Raw genomic sequence first — 25,109 nt, forward strand, 5'->3', positions numbered from 1 at the left:
GGAAAATGCAATGCTCAATATGGCTGTTCAATCACAGGAAGCCCCGCCTTCTGAATGAAAGAGCCAATCGCTAATCGGTAAAATCAGTGCTTCACAGCTGCAGTTAGAAGTCCGGTTGCGATAGACACATGCTGTGTCTCATTTAGAAGGCTTCGTCCTCCGGAGGTCGCATTTTATGGCTGCATACGTTATCGGGGAAGTCTCATTTAAGAAAAGTAACCATTAAAATGCAAAGTAAAAAAGTAAAAATGACGTCTTCAGCCTTCAAATGCAACCTCCGGAGGATTCAGTCTCCAAAATCAGACGCAGTAACAGTCAGCGCTCTGAGACGTGCTCTTAAGACTGCGCATGCACACTGGCTGATCTAGCCTGAGAAATAAGCTTTTTATAATGCTCTTTGAGAAAAAGTAACAACATTTATGACATAGTTGTTGTCAGATTTCTTTGGTGATTTCAAATATGAAATGTAATCCTAAACTTAGTGAACAGTTTTGGAGAATTGGATGTTTCCCCTTTCAAAGAGATAGAAGCTGCACTTGGATGATTGAGAGGGGTTTCAAAGATGGGCACAGAGTGACACGACTTGTCTTAATGAGACTTTGATATGATGTTGAAATCCTTGTGGGAATTTCAGTAGTAGCAAAAAGTATAGAAGACCAGTAGCTTATTACAATGAATGTATCATTAATGGACAACAGCCTATAATCAGCCATAGTAGCACAACATTTGATGTTAAACTGAACATCATATTAAACAACATATGTGAAGTATTGCAATGATTAATAATAGTTGACAAAGGTTTGAGCATTGTAGATGTTAAAAATGTTAAAGCCTAAATATCGTACTTTTCATAATAATACAATTTTAAATACATAAGATATCTAAAATATAAAAAAATATTTAAAATAGAGGCCTACACGTTATTGCAAAGTACATTAAGAACCCACTAATACATTTTCTGTAAATACACTAAAAAGTCACTAAAAGTATTCTTGTGTTTAGTATGTTCCTTAAAAGTCTAACTAAGAATAAAGTAATATAATATTTTCACTATAATTTTTAGGAATATACTAATAGTTTGCTTGTGTTTAGCATATTCCTTAAAAGTGTAATGAAGCATAATTTATTACCAAAGTATTTCTAGTACAAACTGATTCATTAACATTAGTGTGATTGCATCAGATAATAATCGCTGTTATTCGTGTTCCTCGTATGGTTTACTACGTCTTGTATACTTTTTTCTGAAAATACTCTCATATGGACATAAACTGAAAAAGCGCTTTACAAATAAACTTGAACTGAATTGAATAGTATATTTTTAGAAATACATTAAAAGAATGCTTGTGTGTAGCATATTTCTTAAAAAAGTAACTCAGCATTTATTTCATACAAAGAAAATATATTAAAATGCAATTCAATATATTTTTAATGCACTTCAAATAAGCATGCTGGGAATAAAAATTTATTATTATAAACATACTACTTGAATTTCACGTATAGTTTTAATGCATTTAATGCTACGTCTCTTCCACCTGAGTAGTAATGGGTTAAATTCTTTAATTTTTTAGTTTCGTCCTCTTAAAATTTCAATTATTATAACATTAATTTATGTGTTTTATCTGATTGTGAATCAGTGAGTTGTTGTTGTCAGATCTGCAGGTGGAGACAGAGCAGAGTGTGAAAGAGACAGATTCAGTCACTCTGACATGTAAAAGCAGCTGCTCTCTGCCTCAACAAACAACATTCATCTGGTTCAGAAACACACAGAGATTAACTGAAGAGTCACGGAAGACGCTTTACCTGCCGTCAGTCACCTTTTCTGATTCAGGAAACTATCGGTGTGCTGTTTCAGGAGAGGAACATCTGAAGTCTCCACCTGTTTATCTTCAAGTAAGATGTGAGTACAAACTTATTCATTAACATTAGTGAAATATTTCACTTGTTTTATTAATTTCTAGACACTGAGATCTTTGCTAGTTTGTTGTAAAAGTTGCATACAGGGGCTGGAGCTCAGTGCACTGCAAATGAAAACATATGCAAATTAAGAAAAACATCTTCATCATCTTGACAACACATGTGCTGCAAAAACTCACAGACCACAATGGAAATGTTGAAGGGATTACTATTAAAATAAATAAATACATGTATTTATTAATTTATTATATATATAAAATAAATAATATACAAAAAATTCTATATTCAATGGAAATCACAAATTAACCATAGTTTTACTACACAAACATTGTTTAACTATTTGTACAACATTTGACACTCACACACACACGCACAGCACACACACACACACACACACACACGCACACACACAGCACACAGCACACAGCACACACACACACACACGCACACACACGCACACACACACACACACACACACACACACAGCACACACACACACACGCACACGCACACACACACACACAAAGCACAAGCTCGCAAATGAGGATTAGAGCCTGTAGCCGGTGAATGAGTCTTCATCCACAAACACAAGTATATTGTATTCAGATATGAGGAATTTCTTGCACTTCAACAAGTAATCTGAACAGCGTATATGTGTGCACTATTTTAACCGAGGCCTCACTAACTCAGTTTAATGTCACAGTTATGTCAGAAAGCATCTCATTCTTATTTCTGTGACGTGGTCTCATCAGGCGCGCGTCCGGAGCGCTGTTTGACTGATGCATGTTCAGTTCAACTTTACTCAGAATATATGAACTTACCTGTTTTGAATACTATACATTTAACATGTTCGTTTATGTCCAATTTTAGTGTTAAACTGTTGGACTTTAAATGAAATCTACTTTTGATTTTCACCATTGACTGATTTTGCAGAACATTTAGACTGATAACTCCTGTGTGCAGATGCGGCAGATTTGTCACAGGACGGTGATATGAAAGTTGTGTCTGTCTATATATGAACTAGCTGTTTTATATACAGTATTTTTATATTTAACGTTAGTATCAGTATGTTTGAAAGTATATTTTTTGATTATTGGTGATTCCATAGGCTCTCTCTCGCACACCTGCGTGGTTTAAAACACCAAATAGTTCTGCTATGACAAGAACAAAGAGTCTCTCTCTTGCTCCACCCCTGCATGATAATATCGTGTATCTCGATCTCATGGGCTGACGATTATATGATGATTTGAAAAATTACCATATCGCCCAACACAACTGTGAATTGAACCCACAACCTATATATATTTATACATAAATGACAAAAAAATAAGAAAAGAAAAACATGGTAAACAAATAATAAATCCATGTGTGCCAGCCAGTATCCATCCAGTCAACACACTTTAGGTTAATATAATCCATTTATTATAATTTAGAGTTTCCTCTCTGACAAAGCAGCCTACCACCTTGTGGTCAGACAATAGTTTGTATTAACTGACAGGCATCTTATGCTGACTACTACATCCCTTTAAGCAGGACCCTACAGGCATTATTTAGGTGCAGTGTATGCAACACTGGAGGAAGGTATTTAGTTCAAGGACAAAATGCATATGGCAATCACAGTCAGAATAAATGTACATATATTCTACTCAGTTCAAAAAGAAAATTAAGGCAAAGTTAAGACAGTTTTAACACCAGGGTTAGTTTTGTTGGGTTAATTTTGGCATAATTGGGGTATGTACTTGCAACGTGTTTCTGTATTTAGTTGTGTTGCGAGTATTTGCAGCACATGTGACGTCAAACTGATAAAGATGTTTTCTTATTTTGCCGGTGCTTTTTCTATTTGCATGTGTTTTCTTAAGTTGAAGCGCGTTGAGCTCTCTTGGCCACCGTAGGTGCAGAAGAAAATGAAAGATTTCTGTGTTGTTGCTGAACGGCTTTTTATTTATTTTCTTCATTTGTGTTTCAGGGGGTGGTCAGCAGTATTGGGGAGTGATTTATAGTCCTTCATATATTTGTGCATTAAAGGGATCAACAGTGACTTTGTCCTGTTCTTTAACACATACTGGTTATTATAAGCTCAGTAAAGCCTTCTGGACCAAAACTGCTGTGACTGATGGAGAACCAACAAACCTGTGTTCAGACCCAGTAAAGAGAGGAAGTGTTCAGTGTGTCAGTGATTATAAATACACTTACAACATCACTTGGACGAGTGTAACAGAAGCTGATAAACACATCTACTACTGCAGATTTAGAGATGGACAGTATAAAGGATGGACAGTGATTCCTGGAGCTCGGCTTGATGTCACAGGTAAACCAGTGAACTCTCACAAATACACCACAGACACACTGCTATCTTAGATTTATTAGATTTGATTAGTCAGTGCGTCACTGCAGCTGCTGTAAGAAGTCTGGTTGATATAGAAACAGTCAGCGCTCTGAGACGTGCTCTTAAGACTGCGCATGCACACTGACTGATCTAGCCTGAGAAATAAGCTTTTATAACGCTATTTGAGCAAAAGTAACAACATTTATGACATAGTTGTTGTCAGATTTCTTTGGTGATTTCAAATATGAAATGTAATCCTAAACTTAGTGAACAGTTTTTGGAGAATTGGATGTTTCCCCTTTCAAAGAGATAGGAGCTGCACTTGGATGATTGAGAGGCGTTTCAAAGATGGGCACAGAGTGACACGACTTGTCTTAATGAGACTTTGATATGATGTTGAAATCCTTGTGGGAATTTCAGTAGTAGCAAAAAGTATAGAAGACCAGTAGCTTATTACAATGAATGTATTATTGATGGACAACAGCCTATAATCAACCATAGTAGCACAACATTTGATGTTAAACTGAACAACATATTAAACAACATATGTGAAGTATTGCAATGATTAATAATAGTTGACAAAGGTTTGAGCATTGTAGATGTTAAACAATTTAAAATCAAAATATTGTACTTTTCATAATAATAAAATTTTAAATACATAACATATCTAAAATATAAAAAAATATTACAAATATATTTTAGGAATATACTAATAGTTTGCTTGTGTTTAGCATATTCCTTAAAAGTGTAATTAAGCATAATTTATTACCAAAGTTTTTCTAGTATTTTTAGTACAAACTAATTCAATAACATTAGTGTGATTGCATCAGATAATAATTGCTGTTATTAGTGTTCCTCGTCTGGTTGACTACGTCTTGTATTCATTTTTCCAAAAATATCTTCCATATGGACATAAACTGACAGTCACCACTGATAAGCTACTACTAAATATTGTAGAAACTTAATTTTCTGTAAAGTTGCTTTGCAATGATTTGTATCATAAAAAGCGCTTTACAAATAAACTTGAACTGAATTGAATATTATATTTTTAGAAATACATTAAAAGAATGTTGTGTGCAGCATATTTCTTAGAAGTATAACTAAGCATATATTTAATACAAAGAAAATATTTTAAAATGCAATTCAGTATATTTTTAATGCACTTCAAATAAGCATGTTGGGAATAAAAATGCAATATTATAAACATACTACTTGAATTTCAAGTATATTTTTAATGCATTTAATGCTACGCCTTCTCCACCTGGGTAGTAATGGGTTAAATTCTCAGGAAATACTTGCACTGATGCGATGTTTAGTCACTTTGGATAAAAGCAAATGCATTATTTTTTAATTTCATCCTCTTAAAATTTCAATTATTATAACATTAATTTATGTGTTTATCTGATTGTGAATCAGTGAGTTGTTGTTGTCAGATCTGCAGGTGGAGACAGAGCAGAGTGTGAAAGAGACAGATTCAGTCACTCTGACATGTAAAAGCAGCTGCTCTCTGCCTCAACAAACAACATTCATCTGGTTCAGAAACACACAGAGATTAACTGAAGAGTCACGGAAGACGCTTTACCTGCCGTCAGTCACCTTTTCTGATTCAGGAAACTATCGGTGTGCTGTTTCAGGAGAGGAACATCTGAAGTCTCCACCTGTTTATCTTCAAGTAAGATGTGAGTACAAACTTATTCATTAACATTAGTGAAATATTTCACTTGTTTTATTAATTTCTAGACACTGAGATCTTTGCTAGTTTGTTGTAAAAGTTGCATACAGGGGCTGGAGCTCAGTGCACTGCAAATGAAAACATATGCAAATTAAGAAAACATCTTCATCATCTTGACAACACATGTGCTGCAAAAACTCACAGACCACAATGGAAATGTTGAAGGGATTACTATTAAAATAAATAAATACATGTATTTATTAATTTATTATATATATAAAATAAATAATAAACAAAAATGTTCTATATTCAATGGAAATCACAAATTAACCATAGTTTTACTACACAAAACATTGTTTAACTATTTGTACAACATTTGACACTCACACACACACGCACAGCACACACACACACACACACACACACAGCACACACACGCACACACACAGCACACACACACACGCACACACACGCACACACGCACACACACACAAACGCACACACACACGCACACACACACACACAAAGCGCATGCTCGTAAATGAAGATTAGAGCCTGTAGCCGGTGAATGAGTCTTCATCCACAAACACAAGTATATCGTATTCAGATATAAGGAATTTCTTGCACTTCAACAAGTAATCTGAACAGCGTATATATGTGCACTATTTTAACCGAGGCTTCACTAACTCAGTTTAATGTCACAGTTATGTCAGAAAGCATCTCATTCTTATTTCTGTGACGTGAGTAGTAAGTATACGGTAGCTTCCATCAAGATGATTTATGACTTTGACCTTTGACCTTTTGACAGGTTGAACTTCCGGTAACCTTATGATGGATGGGCGGGATAAAAGGGTTCAAGGGTTAACCTATGACCTTTCCACGCATCGATCATGTGGTTTTGACAGCTAGTTTTACCCTATTGACCTAATTAGTTCTAAATCATGGTTTTGACGGCTAGTTTAAACGGTACATGAAAGACTCCCCACGCATCGATCATGCGGTTTTGACAGAAAGTTTTACCCTATTGACCTAGTTAGTTTTAAATTATAATGGTACATGAAAGACTCCTCACGCATCGATCATGTGGTTTTGACAGAAACCGTTTGAAGTTTGTGTCAGTTAGGTTGTTTGAACTTAGTGTCAGTTAGCTTGTTTGAAGCATGTGTCAGTTAGCTTGTTTGAACTTTATCACAGTTATACGGTTATGTGTGTGTGTGTGTGTGTGTGTGTGTGTGTGGTTATACGGCTTCTCCCCCCTCCCATTACATTCATGAGCGGTGTATAAATGGGATCGGTGTGTTCTACATTTTATATATATATATATAAAAACATTCTATATTTTATATAATTCTAAAAAACAATTAAAGGTTGAAAAACATTTCAGTTATATAATTTATATAATTTATATAATATAATAATGATCATGCTAAAGTTGAAACATTTTAGTTATTTCATATGTGACATTCAGTTATTTCACATTTATATATAAAACATTATATCATTTATATAATCTAAAACACATTTTAGTTATTTCACATTCATATATAAAACATTATATCATTTATATAATCTAAAACACATTTTAGTTATTTCCCTTTCATATATAAAACATTATATAATTTATATAATCTAAAACACATTTTAGTTATTTCACTTTCATATATAAAACATATAATCTAAAGCAATTTAACTAAGGTTGAAAAAAAAAAAACATTGTTCTTTTAAGGTTATAAATTAAACTGTATAAAAAATATACTGAAACCGACTGTTTCAGATAAAACAAGATCCAATTTTGTTTTAGAGTGCAGAAAAGAGGTATTTTCACACACCTTTGATCCTGACCCTCTGCGTCCCCACTGTCTGCGTCTGCACGCCACAGTGCACACTCGTCGGAATTTACTACAAAACCATAATATCTTCAAAGACATTTTTAAATCAAAACTAACGTATCTCATGCAGGAGTACCATGTTTTTGACAGTTTTCTGACGGGTGCATCTATGAATTACGGTTGGTGCGCGGCTAGCATCTCTTGGACCCCATCTCTCTCCCTCTCAGTCATTCACTAGTCTCCAAGTCTTATTTTCTTCTTTTAATGAATATAAACACATTATACATTCACAAACAATATAAAACAACACACTTACATTAGTTTTGTTCATCACTAAAAATATACATTTTACCAGGATCGTGGAAAAAATATATAATTGAACAGAACGAAGAATATGGTCTATTGAGGAACCCGGATGTGTCAATGACACAATTCAGTTAAATTCATTTCACATTAATCGTTGCAAAACATTTTCTATATTATATTTAAAACCTTTTATATCCATCTTTATATCATATCTTTTTTCAAAAGCTGTTTAATTATTTATTTTAACCGTACACCTACAGTACCACCACAATAAAATGTTGCATGCACGTACATTTTTTATGAAATTTAGTTTTTAAGCGATCTGAATTATGACTAGCCTATAAATCTCATCATAAACCGCACGTACCTTGTTATATCACTATAATATCCATGCCACTATACAAATTTGTATTCTGATAAACCATATAAACAAGCGGACATAAGCATGGACATATCAAGTTAAAAAGAGACTTATCTCTATTTTAAACAATATGAAAAAGTAAATAAATAAAATTATATATGACAACGTGTTACTAAACCGGAACATACATTTTAAACATGTTTATCAAACTCATAAAACACATCGCAGTAACAGACATGTTACTAAACCAAAGCAAATCATTTTATCATAAATTTTTTAATCATGTATTCAACATATACTTATACAACATATACAAACACGTTTTAAACATATTTTAAACAAAAACTGATCATAAACGACGCCTTCTCAAAATTACAGACATGTACAATCATGCTGATCACATATTTATGGATATTCAGACTTTTAGCCATTAATACGTTTTAGGATAATGAAAAACACCAACGTCTGGGGGCTGCCAAAATATCTCCAGCCCCCCAAAACCCACTCAGATTCTAGGGGTTAAATAATATGGAAATAAATAATTATATAATGACATCAGGCTACTAAAGCAATTAATAATAATAAAAAAAAGTATAACTTAAAAAAAAAGATAACTTATTTTAAATGTGATTATATATAGCATAGTATATAAAATAAACATTTCTGATGATACATATAAAAAATTATCCCTTACATTTTTTAGACCGGTGAGAGATGTCCAAACATGAATGAAATATCCCCAAAATAAAATAATACGACTTAAAAAATAAAATAATATGTTTAAAATCATAAACAGAATCTCACAGGTCCTCGTAGTGAAATGTATGTGAGACCTGAAGGGCTGCTTCACACACACCCCGCGCAGGCGAGGGTGGAGTTCCAGACCGCATGATCTAAGTCAATGGTGTACATTATTTCAAAGCTAACATTAATGTAATGTTTTTTAATAATCAGTACCCCCAGTACATCTGATGTCCGCTGTTTCTTAATTCAACAAAATGATGATATATATTACCTAAAATATTTTATATTTTTATATAATATTATATAATAACATTTTTTTATATCATATTATATCATATCATATATATGATTATATTATATTAGATGCGTTATGCATTAATCACTTTAGATTCTTTAAAGTTCTTATTTTTAGCACGATCTTCAAAGTTTTTAAATACCACCCCCCCCCCCTCACACACACATACACACACACACACTCTCTGTCTCTCTCTCCCTCTCTCTCTCTCTCTCTCTCTCTCACACACACACACACACACTCGCTCTCTCTCTCTCTCCCTCTCTCTCTCTCTCACACACACACACACACACACACACACAATGAAACATGATGCCAAAGTCTTTCTGTATGTTTTTTAAAAATAAAACTTAAATCTATGCTGAGGAGCTCGCTTGTTTGTCACAGTATAGACTGTGAAGTTTAGATGAAATTGTTTTATCTTCATAAGAAAACTATAGAAGAAAGACCCACGCATCCTAGAGATGTAATTTATGTGCGTTGCTACGGTCGTAAACCTTTCACATATCTACGGTACTTTCAGTCACACAGCAGGAAAGACATTTGCAGGCCCTCTGCTTAGCCGTCCCAAAATACCTCCATTTAAAAGCAAAAATATTAAAATGACCGCCTGTACATCTAACAGGCTGTAGTTCTATTTTATATGTTTTGTATTAAAAGTACTATCCATATTATATTCCTTATTTAAAACAATATATTTAACCGACAGTATCCCCCCAACGTGTGTTTTCCATCAGTCGTTTGCCCTTCAGCCTTATTACGTAGTGCTTTTCATTTAGCCTACTGTAAGACCCCTTTACACTAGTGTAATGAAAGTTAGATTTTCTTTAAGTTTATAGTTGTATTTTACTGTATCCGCATCCTTCTATCCTGTAGATTGTATGCGTACTGTAAAATAACAAATATACATCTTGCTTAAAGTCAGTCAAATAATTACACCTACAATTTGAAACGTGTTTAAACACATTGTGTGTCACTAAAGCAAGGCACAACGTCTATCGTCTTATTTTTTTAAATAACCCGATGACCGGCATCGTCTCTTCATATAATTTATGCACCCGAGTGCTTTTCTCACACGAATAGAAAACTCTTTCTCTTTGGATGTGTTTGGCAGAAACATAATTTCTACATCAGAAATTTTTTACATGTACGACTGAACTTTTCTCATTCGACAGAAATACTATTTTCAAATTATTTACCCATCCTATAACACTCGGTGTAAATGTTCTTACCTAGAACAGAAAACATACGCTTTGACTATTTTGTAGGCATCGTGTGATGTTAAATGGTTTACTAAAAACTGTAATCACCGGCAGCTGTGATTTTCAAAATGAAAGAAATGTACGAGCTAAGGACGTTTCAACTATTATCATCATTCCCTTTTGACCCGGATAAACCGGTAATTAATTTTCTATGCGAGTGACACAATATACAGTTTTCATACTATTTGTGTAAATAACCTTGCTAAAACATTTATGACTATTTTTGCAGGTCAACAGATTATGTCAAGAGTGTTTCACATCTAAGAATCAAGATGTTTTGTAAATGACATTTCTCTTACATCTCGAGATTTAGCCGTATCAAGATTTTGGACGGCCGTTAACAATTTGTTTGTCGGACCCTACGTTTTTATGCGATCTTTGTGCGGCGTCATCGTAATAGGAATAAATGAAAATTAAGAAATTAAGTTACAGTTTTTCTCTTGGAGATATTTCTTTTAGCTCAACTTTGTGTCTGTCCAAAAGTGTGATCGCATGAAGCATCGACGAAAAAATGAAGTCTAGCTGTTTTACACTTAAAACTATTACAACCTAAACAAATCAAACGGTACACTCGTTTAAGTTTGAGTGCGTTAAAGTTTCCACACTCTTGTGAGATACATTTTATCCATAACCTTTTGTGTATTCGAGCGACCAAACCACTAAGAAAGAGATTATAGCAAGAAAACTAACGTTTACAACGCATATAGAATTCAGAATACAATTGTTAAAGTATTATTATTTTTTTTGTTAACTGTTGATTTGTAAATGATATTTTTATTACTCCGTTAGATTTAGTCATCGTGTTCGGATAGCCGATGACGCAAATCACATTTTGTTTTAAGACTCCCGTAAGTTCGTGCTAAGTCTCGTGTGGGAAAGAGAGCGGGGTGAGCGTATTCTATTCATTTAAGAAAAATTATTTAACATTTCCCCCGAACTTTTTTTATTATTTTGACAAAACACAACACGACGACATTAAAGAATGTTATCAGTTCATACGGCCATCTTTTTTGAATCAAATAAATCAACATCTTTGGTGTATGTGCTAAACATCTTTGCTTCTCCACTTCTCCAGATTTGTTAGATGGGCTACCGTTGTAATACAAACACATTTGAGAACTACGACGTTCTCACTTTTGTAACGGTTATAGAAAAATGCCGTACACACTTTTGCATTTCATAATTCTGTGATTTTAGCTGTAATGGTCACATAAGACAAAAATTGTCAATGTGTGACTCGTAAACATGTATCATTTTATGTATTTTTTTTTTTTTTTACCAGAGATAGTCGACCGATCTGTTGACGCGTTGTTTTGCAGTTTTCTTTGACCGCGGTCAAACATACACTGCCTGTTCACAGGAATTTTACAGCATGACAATATCGCCCCTACATCTAGAGCTCTTGTTCATATAGCCGATGACCGTATTCACATTGTTTCAGCATTTGCCGCTTGACATTAAAGAGTAGGCCTATGCGTACTCCCCTTTGGTCGTAACCATTATCATCTACCGTGCGCTGAGATTTTTCTGCTTTGTCCACTTTTGACGGATTTGCTAGAGGGACTATGTCGCCTCGTTGTAACGTGATTACGTTTAAGATCCATAAGATTGCACTACATTCATCTGAAAAGGTTATAGATATAGTCTTTTATACAGGAAATGTGTATCAGAATAACAATTACCTAATAGTGAAATTCACTCTTCTAAACTATTGTGAAAACTTTTAATGTTGATCTGGCCCACCAGCCGTGCATCTTTTTCATTGTTTTTTAGATAAAGACTATTCTCAGAGTTTGGTCAAACAGACAAAAACATGAACAAAATAGAGTACAAGATGATTAAATGATTGTCAAGAGAGTGTTTAAACTGAGATTGTGATGCACTTTAGAGCTTTTTCTGGTCTACCTGTGTCACAAAGACACATAATAGCCACTACCTCGACTTTTAAAATGAGCCTTACCATCTTCTGTTATGACTCTTATACTTAATACAAACCCATCTACTACACTAAAGTTAGACATTAAAAGTCATGGATGTGGTATTTTCATCGTATGCATCTCTAAACAGTACTTCAATAAATAAACCGCTGTTGATAAGTCGTTCATTTAAGTGAGAGGCGGGATGATTTTGACCGTTTTAGTCATTGATCGTGCTTAAAGTATGATCCGGAAAACGCGCTACAACTGTAACTGCGCTGTCACGTCTAAATAACCCGCTCTTCTTTCAGAAAACCGCGAGGCGAGCAGTTTCTGACATCTATTAATTCACTTCATTTTTTTTTCACCACCGCAAATGTTTTGTTTAGCATACATGTTAGTTTTAGTCAGTTACATAGGTGTCACGCATGAAGTTTATAGTTATTTTAAATAATTATGATAGAGTTACAGGTTTAGGTTAGTGGGGTGCCTGTAAGCGGTGACAACTTCGAGCATCGGAGACGACGGTGTTACTCAAACAGCCCATATCTTTATCTTTTAACAAAAACTGTCGTATTACGCGTTACTAAGACAAAATCTGTAACGGCGTTCATTAATATGTTGAAATGAAAATAAACATACAAAACTTTATAATGACCGTGAGTTCAATATAGCCTAACACCGCATAGACAAATGTTTGTTCTAACGCTTTCGCCTAAAAATGGTGAGATTTCTTGACTTTGCCGTGTTTAACGGACGCTAGAGCAAACTGTAAACCACACACTTTCTCATCGCATTACGCTAAGAAATTGCACATGGTTAAAGCTATTACACCATAAACTGTCTAAAGTTGTTAATGTACAAACACCGTAAACTATTTCTACAAAAATATCATCGCACTACTGTTTTTGCGTATAATACATCGTTCAACAATACTTTTGCACACTCATTCGACCGTATTTATTACCGCCGTTCTCACGTTCCTCCTGCTCATAATGTACATACATATTCATTCATATTTCATGAATATTTCATTGCATTCTGTATATACTCTGATCAATATTGTATAAGGCTACTACACTGTACTATCTGTATATCATAGCTTTACTTACTCTGCACTTTTATGTATATAAAACACTATATTCTTGCGCTTCTGGTTAGATGCTAACTGCATTTCATTAGCTCTGTACTTGTACTCTGCATAATGACAATAAAGTTGAATCTAAACAAGTACAATCTTCCAGGACTTTGCTCATTCTTTCTGTTTAAATTTGTTTAAACGGACTTTCGCATTCTTATCTTATTTTCACCAACTAACTGTTATTCCTAGGCCTCGCGGATTGTTTTCTAGTTTTGGCCCTCAACCTCTTTGCTCGATTTTATAAAATATTTTATCTTTTACGTTATATCATTATACTATCCTACTTTATATCAGATACAAGTTTGTTTCTTCATATTTCTCCAAGGTCAAACCCTAACCAGGCCCCCTTCACACTCCTCCGCTTTTTGAGCGCAACGCCTCCAACCCATTTTTTTTTGTTCGAATGTACAGAAGATCCACCGGTACTTCCTCGTGACTACGGCTAGTCTTTATCCCCTGTGAGCGGCTGACCTCATAAACTCTGCGGTTATCGCAGGTTTTCTTATGATCTGCGAACGAGGGTTTTACAGCGCGGTCGACGGAGCTACTGCTACATTTTGTCGATCAAAACATCATCTACCTGGACTGACAGAATCGGCTTTGTCTGAAACTGGGGCAGTCTCAAATTTTTCAAATAATAAGGCTTCGACGGATCTGAACCATTTTTAAAAACACTGGATCGTCGTGTATTTAAAAAACACTGGATCGTCGTGGATTTTAAAAACGCTCGGTTTACGTCTTGGAACAAATTCTGAAAAGGATGTCTACCACTACCGGCGCTGCTGTGGATGAGCGAGTGGAGTGCGGCTGTGCCGAAGGAAAGATGTGTCCTGTAAAAGCCAACATAGACTCTATGTTTAAACAATGTTACAGAGAGCAAATGATTGATCTGATGCGCATGGTCATCGATCATGCATGCGATCCGAATCATGATTGTACGACGGATTCCAAGCGCGTAACAAATCTCAAGAAAGAAATGGACTATGTAAGAAGACTGAAAAATAATCCGTGGCCCGATTTGGCGAGCTTGTATACGACCAGCAAGGCGCCGATTTGTGTAACGACCAGAAAAATTCTGTATGTGACGGCCGAATGTAGCGACGAGATGTACATTAATGAGATTCTCTGTCTGTGTACGTGCATAACGGATTTGTGTGTGAGGTTAGTCGCTAAACATTATGAGTTCGCTGTACGTGAAATTATTGAAACCGTTGTCAATTTCATAATAGAACAAAACTTGAGGGCCTGCCGAGATTTTCTTTTCTGGCTAGATAACTTGTGATGTCATCCCTATTGTTTGTAATAACAATTTGATAATATTTATACCTACTTCATTGTAAATTCAACACTGTTTTGTTGAAATAAAAGTTTGAATCCTTTCACCGGATATTCTTTCTCAGAGTTCATTTTTTGGATTTTAATGATTTAGCATACGTCCGAAGACACTTACAAATGAGTATACAGTCGTGGATACTCTAACGGGGTGGAATGGACGGGAGTAGATGTAAGAGAAATATGAAGAAACAAACTTGTATCTGATATAAAGTAGGATAGTATAATGATATAACGTAAAAGATAAAATATTTTATAAAATCGAGCAAAGAGGTTGAGGGCCAAAACTAGAAAACAATCCGCGAGGCCTAGGAATAACAGTTAGTTGGTGAAAATAAGATAAGAATGCGAAAGTCCGTTTAAACAAATTTAAACAGAAAGAATGAGCAAAGTCCTGGAAGATTGTACTTGTTTAGATTCAACTTTATTGTCATTATGCAGAGTACAAGTACAGAGCTAATGAAATGCAGTTAGCATCTAACCAGAAGCGCAAGAATATAGTGTTTTATATACATAAAAGTGCAGAGTAAGTAAAGCTATGATATACAGAGAGTACAGTGTAGTAGCCTTATACAATATTGATCAGAGTATATACAGAATGCAATGAAATATTCATGAAATATGAATGAATATGTATGTACATTATGAGCAGGAGGAACGTGAGAACGGCGGTAATAAATACGGTCGAATGAGTGTGCAAAAGTATTGTTGAACGATGTATTATACGCAAAAACAGTAGTGCGATGATATTTTTGTAGAAATAGTTTACGGTGTTTGTACATTAACAACTTTAGACAGTTTATGGTGTAATAGCTTTAACCATGTGCAATTTCTTAGCGTAATGCGATGAGAAAGTGTGTGGTTTACAGTTTGCTCTAGCGTCCGTTAAACACGGCAAAGTCAAGAAATCTCGCCATTTTTTAGGCGAAAGCGTTAGAACAAACATTTGTCTATGCGGTGTTAGGCTATATTGAACTCACGGTCATTATAAAGTTTTGTATGTTTATTTTCATTTCAACATATTAATGAACGCCGTTACAGATTTTGTCTTAGTAACGCGTAATACGACAGTTTTTGTTAAAAGATAAAGATATGGGCTGTTTGAGTAACACCGTCATCTCCGATGCTCGAAGTTGTCACCGCTTACAGGCACCCCACTAACCTAAACCTGTAACTCTATCATAATTATTTAAAATAACTATAAACTTCATGCGTGACATCTATGTAACTGACTAAAACTAACATGTATGCTAAACAAAACATTTGCGGTGGTGAAAAAAAAATGAAGTGAATTAATAGATGTCAGAAACTGCTCGCCTCGCGGTTTTCTGAAAGAAGAGCGGGTTATTTAGACGTGACAGCGCAGTTACAGTTGTAGCGCGTTTTCCGGATCATACTTTAAGCACGATCAATGACTAAAACGGTCAAAATCATCCCGCCTCTCAGTTAAATGAACGACTTATCAACAGCGGTTTATTTATTGAAGTACTGTTTAGAGATGCATACGATGAAAATACCACATCCATGACTTTTAATGTCTAACTTTAGTGTAGTAGATGGGTTTGTATTAAGTATAAGAGTCATAACAGAAGATGGTAAGGCTCATTTTAAAAGTCGAGGTAGTGGCTATTATGTGTCTTTGTGACACAGGTAGACCAGAAAAAGCTCTAAAGTGCATCACAATCTCAGTTTAAACACTCTCTTGACAATCATTTAATCATCTTGTACTCTATTTTGTTCATGTTTTTGTCTGTTTGACCAAACTCTGAGAATAGTCTTTATCTAAAAAACAATGAAAAAGATGCACGGCTGGTGGGCCAGATCAACATTAAAAGTTTTCACAATAGTTTAGAAGAGTGAATTTCACTATTAGGTAATTGTTATTCTGATACACATTTCCTGTATAAAAGACTATATCTATAACCTTTTCAGATGAATGTAGTGCAATCTTATGGATCTTAAACGTAATCACGTTACAACGAGGCGACATAGTCCCTCTAGCAAATCCGTCAAAAGTGGACAAAGCAGAAAAATCTCAGCGCACGGTAGATGATAATGGTTACGACCAAAGGGGAGTACGCATAGGCCTACTCTTTAATGTCAAGCGGCAAATGCTGAAACAATGTGAATACGGTCATCGGCTATATGAACAAGAGCTCTAGATGTAGGGGCGATATTGTCATGCTGTAAAATTCCTGTGAACAGGCAGTGTATGTTTGACCGGGGTCAAAGAAAACTGCAAAACAACGCGTCAACAGATCGGTCGACTATCTCTGGTAAAAAAAAAAAAAAATACATAAAATGATACATGTTTACGAGTCACACATTGACAATTTTTGTCTTATGTGACCATTACAGCTAAAATCACAGAATTATGAAATGCAAAAGTGTGTACGGCATTTTTCTATAACCGTTACAAAAGTGAGAACGTCGTAGTTCTCAAATGTGTTTGTATTACAACGGTAGCCCATCTAACAAATCTGGAGAAGTGGAGAAGCAAAGATGTTTAGCACATACACCAAAGATGTTGATTTATTTGATTCAAAGAAGATGGCCGTAGGAACTGATAACATTCTTTAATGTCGTCGTGTTGTGTTTTGTCAAAATAATAAAAAAAGTTCGGGGGAAATGTTTAATAATTTTTCTTAAATGAATAGAATACGCTCACCCCGCTCTCTTTCCCACACGAGAGTTAGCACGAACTTACGGGAGTCTTAAAACAAAATGTGATTTGCGTCATCGGCTATCCGAACACGATGACTAAATCTAACGGAGTAATAAAAATATCATTTACAAATCAACAGTTAACAAAAAAAATAATAATACTTTAACAATTGTATTCTGAATTCTATATGCGTTGTAAACGTTAGTTTTCTTGCTATACTCTCTTTCTTAGTGGTTTGGTCGCTCGAATACACAAAAGGTTATGGATAAAATGTATCTCACAAGAGTGTGGAAACTTTAACGCACTCAAACTTAAACGAGTGTACCGTTTGATTTGTTTAGGTTGTAATAGTTTTAAGGGTAAAACAGCTAGACTTCATTTTTTCGTCGATGCTTCATGCGATCACACTTTTGGACAGACACAAAGTTGAGCTAAAAGAAATATCTCCAAGAGAAAAACTGTAACTTAATTTCTTAATTTTCATTTATTCCTATTACGATGACGCCGCACAAAGATCGCATAAAAACGTAGGGTCCGACAAACAAATTGTTAACGGCCGTCCAAAATCTTGATACGGCTAAATCTCGAGATGTAAGAGAAATGTCATTTACAAAACATCTTGATTCTTAGATGTGAAACACTCTTGACATAATCTGTTGACCTGCAAAAATAGTCATAAATGTTTTAGCAAGGTTATTTACACAAATAGTATGAAAACTGTATATTGTGTCACTCGCATAGAAAATTAATTACCGGTTTATCCGGGTCAAAAGGGAATGATGATAATAGTTGAAACGTCCTTAGCTCGTACATTTCTTTCATTTTGAAAATCACAGCTGCCGGTGATTACAGTTTTTTAGTAAACCATTTAACATCACACGATGCCTACAAAATAGTCAAAGCGTATGTTTTCTGTTCTAGGTAAGAACATTTACACAGAGTGTTATAGGACGGGTAAATAATTTGAAAATAGTATTTCTGTCGAATGAGAAAAGTTCAGTCGTACATGTAAAAAATTTGTAGAAATTATGTTTCTGCCAAACACATCCAAAGAGAAAGAGTTTTCTATTCGTGTGAGAAAAGCACTCGGGTGCATAAATTATATGAAGAGACGATGCCGGTCATCGGGTTATTTAAAAAAATAAGACGATAGACGTTGTGCCTTGCTTTAGTGACACACAATGTGTTTAAACACGTTTCAAATTGTAGGTGTAATTATTTGACTGACTTTAAGCAAGATGTATATTTGTTATTTTACAGTACGCATACAATCTACAGGATAGAAGGATGCGGATAAAGTAAAATACAACTATAAACTTAAAGAAAATCTAACTTTCATTACACTAGTGTAAAGGGGTCTTACAGTAGGCTAAATGAAAAGCACTACGTAATAAGGCTGAAGGGCAAACGACTGATGGAAAACACACGTTGGGGGGATACTGTCGGTTAAATATATTGTTTTAAATAAGGAATATAATATGGATAGTACTTTTAATACAAAACATATAAAATAGAACTACAGCCTGTTAGATGTACAGGCGGTCATTTTAATATTTTTGCTTTTAAATGGAGGTATTTTGGGACGGCTAAGCAGAGGGCCTGCAAATGTCTTTCCTGCTGTGTGACTGAAAGTACCGTAGATATGTGAAAGGTTTACGACCGTAGCAACACACATAAATTACATCTCTAGGATGCGTGGGTCTTTCTTCTATAGTTTTCTTATGAAGATAAAACAATTTCATCTAAACTTCACAGTCTATACTGTGACAAACAAGCGAGCTCCTCAGCATAGATTTAAGTTTTATTTTTAAAAAACATACAGAAAGACTTTGGCATCATGTTTCATTGTGTGTGTGTGTATGTGTGTGTGTGTGTGTGTGTGTGTGTGTGTGTGTGAGAGAGAGAGAGGGAGAGAGAGAGAGAGCGAGTGTGTGTGTGTGTGTGTGAGAGAGAGAGAGAGAGAGAGAGGGAGAGAGAGACAGAGAGTGTGTGTGTGTGTGTATGTGTGTGTGAGGGGGGGGGGTGGTATTTAAAAACTTTGAAGATCGTGCTAAAAATAAGAACTTTAAAGAATCTAAAGTGATTAATGCATAACGCATCTAATATAATATAATCATATATATGATATGATATAATATGATATAAAAAAAATGTTATTATATAATATTATATAAAAATACCTAAATTTAAAAATATTTTAGGTAATATATATCATCATTTTGTTGAATTAAGAAACAGCGGACATCAGATGTACTGGGGGTACTGATTATTAAAAAACATTACATTAATGTTAGCTTTGAAATAATGTACACCATTGACTTAGATCATGCGGTCTGGAACTCCACCCTCGCCTGCGCGGGGTGTGTGTGAAGCAGCCCTTCAGGTCTCACATACATTTCACTACGAGGACCTGTGAGATTCTGTTTATGATTTTAAACATATTATTTTATTTTTTAAGTCGTATTATTTTATATTGGGGATATTTCATTCATGTTTGGACATCTCTCACCGGTCTAAAAAATGTAAGGGATAATTTTTTATATGTATCATCAGAAATGTTTATTTTATATACTATGCTATATATAATCACATTTAAAATAAGTTATCTTTTTTTTTAAGTTATACTTTTTGTTTATTATTAATTGCTTTAGTAGCCTGATGTCATTATATAATTATTTATTTCCATATTCTTTAACCCCTGGAATCTGAGTGGGTTTTGGGGGGCTGGAGATATTTTGGCAGCCCCCAGACGTTGGTGTTTTTCATTATCCTAAAACGTATTAATGGCTAAAAGTCTGAATATCCATAAATATGTGATCAGCATGATTGTACATGTCTGTAATTTTGAGAAGGCGTCGTTTATGATCAGTTTTTGTTTAAAATATGTTTAAAACGTGTTTGTATATGTTGTATAAGTATATGTTGAATACATGATTAAAAAATTTATGATAAAATGATTTGCTTTGGTTTAGTAACATGTCTGTTACTGCGATGTGTTTTATGAGTTTGATAAACATGTTTAAAATGTATGTTCCGGTTTAGTAACACGTTGTCATATATAATTTTATTTATTTACTTTTTCATATTGTTTAAAATAGAGATAAGTCTCTTTTTAACTTGATATGTCCATGCTTATGTCCGCTTGTTTATATGGTTTATCAGAATACAAATTTGTATAGTGGCATGGATATTATAGTGATATAACAAGGTACGTGCGGTTTATGATGAGATTTATAGGCTAGTCATAATTCAGATCGCTTAAAAACTAAATTTCATAAAAAATGTACGTGCATGCAACATTTTATTGTGGTGGTACTGTAGGTGTACGGTTAAAATAAATAATTAAACAGCTTTTGAAAAAAGATATGATATAAAGATGGATATAAAAGGTTTTAAATATAATATAGAAAATGTTTTGCAACGATTAATGTGAAATGAATTTAACTGAACTGTGTCATTGACACATCCGGGTTCCTCAATAGACCATATTCTTCGTTCTGTTCAATTATATATTTTTTCCACGATCCTGGTAAAATGTATATTTTTAGTGATGAACAAAACTAATGTAAGTGTGTTGTTTTATATTGTTTGTGAATGTATAATGTGTTTATATTCATTAAAAGAAGAAAATAAGACTTGGAGACTAGTGAATGACTGAGAGGGAGAGAGATGGGGTCCAAGAGATGCTAGCCGCGCACCAACCGTAATTCATAGATGCACCCGTCAGAAAACTGTCAAAAACATGGTACTCCTGCATGAGATACGTTAGTTTTGATTTAAAAATGTCTTTGAAGATATTATGGTTTTGTAGTAAATTCCGACGAGTGTGCACTGTGGCGTGCAGACGCAGACAGTGGGGACGCAGAGGGTCAGGATCAAAGGTGTGTGAAAATACCTCTTTTCTGCACTCTAAAACAAAATTGGATCTTGTTTTATCTGAAACAGTCGGTTTCAGTATATTTTTTATACAGTTTAATTTATAACCTTAAAAGAACAATGTTTTTTTTTTCAACCTTAGTTAAATTGCTTTAGATTATATGTTTTATATATGAAAGTGAAATAACTAAAATGTGTTTTAGATTATATAAATTATATAATGTTTTATATATGAAAGGGAAATAACTAAAATGTGTTTTAGATTATATAAATGATATAATGTTTTATATATGAATGTGAAATAACTAAAATGTGTTTTAGATTATATAAATGATATAATGTTTTATATATAAATGTGAAATAACTGAATGTCACATATGAAATAACTAAAATGTTTCAACTTTAGCATGATCATTATTATATTATATAAATTATATAAATTATATAACTGAAATGTTTTTCAACCTTTAATTGTTTTTTAGAATTATATAAAATATAGAATGTTTTTATATATATATATATAAAATGTAGAACACACCGATCCCATTTATACACCGCTCATGAATGTAATGGGAGGGGGGAGAAGCCGTATAACCACACACACACACACACACACACACACACACACACACACATAACCGTATAACTGTGATAAAGTTCAAACAAGCTAACTGACACATGCTTCAAACAAGCTAACTGACACTAAGTTCAAACAACCTAACTGACACAAACTTCAAACGGTTTCTGTCAAAACCACATGATCGATGCGTGAGGAGTCTTTCATGTACCATTATAATTTAAAACTAACTAGGTCAATAGGGTAAAACTTTCTGTCAAAACCGCATGATCGATGCGTGGGGAGTCTTTCATGTACCATTATAATTTAAAACTAACTAGGTCAATAGGGTAAAACTTTCTGTCAAAACCGCATGATCGATGCGTGGGGAGTCTTTCATGTACCGTTTAAACTAGCCGTCAAAACCATGATTTAGAACTAATTAGGTCAATAGGGTAAAACTAGCTGTCAAAACCACATGATCGATGCGTGGAAAGGTCATAGGTTAACCCTTGAACCCTTTTATCCCGCCCATCCATCATAAGGTTACCGGAAGTTCAACCTGTCAAAAGGTCAAAGGTCAAAGTCATAAATCATCTTGATGGAAGCTACCGTATACTTACTACTGACGTGGTCTCGTCAGGCGCGCGTCCGGAGCGCTGTTTGACTGATGCATGTTCAGTTCAACTTTACTCAGAATATATGAACTTACCTGTTTTGAATACTATACATTTAACATGTTCGTTTATGTCCAATATTAGTGTTAAACTGCTGGACTTTAAATGAAATCTACTTTTGATTTTCACCATTGACTGATTTTGCAGAACATTTAGACTGATAACTCCTGTGTGCAGATGCGGCAGATTTGTCACAGGACGGTGATATGAAAGTTGTGTCTGTCTATATATGAACTAGCTGTTTTATATACAGTATTTTTATATTTAACGTTAGTATCAGTATGTTTGAAAGTATATTTTTTGATTATTGGTGATTCGATAGGCTCTCTCTCGCACACCTGCGTGGTTTAAAACACCAAATAGTTCTGCTATGACAAGAACAAAGAGTCTCTCTCTTGCTCCACCCCTGCATGATAATATCGTGTATCTCGATCTCATGGGCTGACGATTATATGATGATTTGAAAAATTACCATATCGCCCAACACAACTGTGAATTGAACCCACAACCTATATATATTTATACATAAATAACAAAAAAATAAGAAAAGAAAACATGGTAAACAAATAATAAATCCATGTGTGCCAGCCAGTATCCATCCAGTCAACACACTTTAGGTTAATATAATCCATTTATTATAATTTAGAGTTTCCTCTCTGACAAAGCAGCCTACCACCTTGTGGTCAGACAATAGTTTGTATTAACTGACAGGCATCTTTGGCTGACTACTACATCCCTTTAAGCAGGACCCTACAGGCATTATTTAGGTGCAGTGTATGCAACACTGGAGGAAGGTATTTAGTTCAAGGACAAAATGCATATGGCAATCACAGTCAGAATAAATGTACATATATTCTACTCAGTTCAAAAAGAAAATTAAGGCAAAGTTAAGACAGTTTTAACACCAGGGTTAGTTTTGTTGGGTTAATTTTGGCATTATTGGGGTATGTACTTGCAACGTGTTTCTGTATTTAGTTGTGTTGCGAGTATTTGCAGCACATGTGACGTCAAACTGATAAAGATGTTTTCTTATTTTGCCGGTGCTTTTTCTATTTGCATTTGTTTTCTTAAGTTGAAGCGCGTTGAGCTCTCTTGGCCACCGTAGGTGCAGAAGAAAATGAAAGATTTCTGTGTTGTTGCTGAACGGCTTTTTATTTATTTTCTTCATTTGTGTTTCAGGGGGTGGTCAGCAGTATTGGCGAGTGATTTATAGTCCTTCATATATTTGTGCATTAAAGGGATCAACAGTGACTTTGTCCTGTTCTTCAACACATACTGGTTATTATAAGCTCAGTAAAGCCTTCTGGACCAAAACTGCTGTGACTGGTGGAGATCCAACAAACCTGTGTTCAGACCCAGTAAAGAGAGGAAGTGTTCAGTGTGTCAGTGATTATAAAGACACTTACAGCATCACTTGGACGAGTGTAACAGAAGCAGATAAACACATCTACTACTGCAGATTTAGAGATGGACAGTATAAAGGATGGACAGTGATTCCTGGAGCTTGGCTTGATGTCACAGGTAAACCAGTGAACTCTCACAAATACACCACAGACACACTGCTATCTTAGATTTATTAGATTTGATTAGTCAGTGCGTCACTGCAGCTGCTGTAAGAAGTCTGGTTGATATAGAAACAGTCAGCGCTCTGAGACGTGCTCTTAAGACTGCGCATGCACACTGACTGATCTAACCTGAGAAATAAGCTTTTATAACGCTATTTGAGCAAAAGTAACAACATTTATGACATAGTTGTTGTCAGATTTCTTTGGTGATTTCAAATATGAAATGTAATCCTAAACTTAGTGAACAATTTTGGAGAATTGGATGTTTCCCCTTTCAAAGAGATAGGAGCTGCACTTGGATGATTGAGAGGGGTTTCAAAGATGGGCACAGAGTGACACGACTTGTCTTAATGAGACTTTGATATGATGTTGAAATCCTTGTGGGAATTTCAGTAGTAGCAAAAAGTACAGAAGACCAGTAGCTTATTACAATGAATGTATCATTAATGGACAACAGCCTATAATCAGCCATAGTAGCACAACATTTGAAGTTAAACTGAACAACATATTAAACAACATATGTGAAGTATTGCAATGATTAATAATAGTTGACAAAGGTTTGTGCATTGTAGATGTTAAAAATGTAAAATCAAAATATCATACTTTTAATAATAATACAATTTCAAATACATAAAATATGTAAAATATAAAAAAATTACAAATATATTTTTA

At 34.5% G+C, this 25,109-nt stretch overlaps 1 protein-coding gene across 1 annotated transcript in view; it reads left to right on the forward strand.

Moving 5' to 3' along the window:
- Positions 1–248: 248 nt before the first annotated feature.
- The window catches only part of LOC113074017 (B-cell receptor CD22-like), a 42,406-nt gene continuing 17,545 nt past the window's right edge, over positions 249–25,109 (forward strand). Inside the window, exons 1-4 of the mRNA XM_026246726.1 lie at positions 249–330; positions 1,652–1,897; positions 3,881–4,222; positions 5,674–5,919. Of these exons, the coding sequence (XP_026102511.1) occupies positions 249–330; positions 1,652–1,897; positions 3,881–4,222; positions 5,674–5,919 (916 nt within the window). The remainder of the gene's footprint in view (positions 331–1,651; positions 1,898–3,880; positions 4,223–5,673; positions 5,920–25,109) is intronic.

Source organism: Carassius auratus, unplaced genomic scaffold (genome assembly GCF_003368295.1).
Source record: "Carassius auratus strain Wakin unplaced genomic scaffold, ASM336829v1 scaf_tig00013464, whole genome shotgun sequence".
NCBI lineage: Eukaryota > Metazoa > Chordata > Actinopteri > Cypriniformes > Cyprinidae > Carassius > Carassius auratus.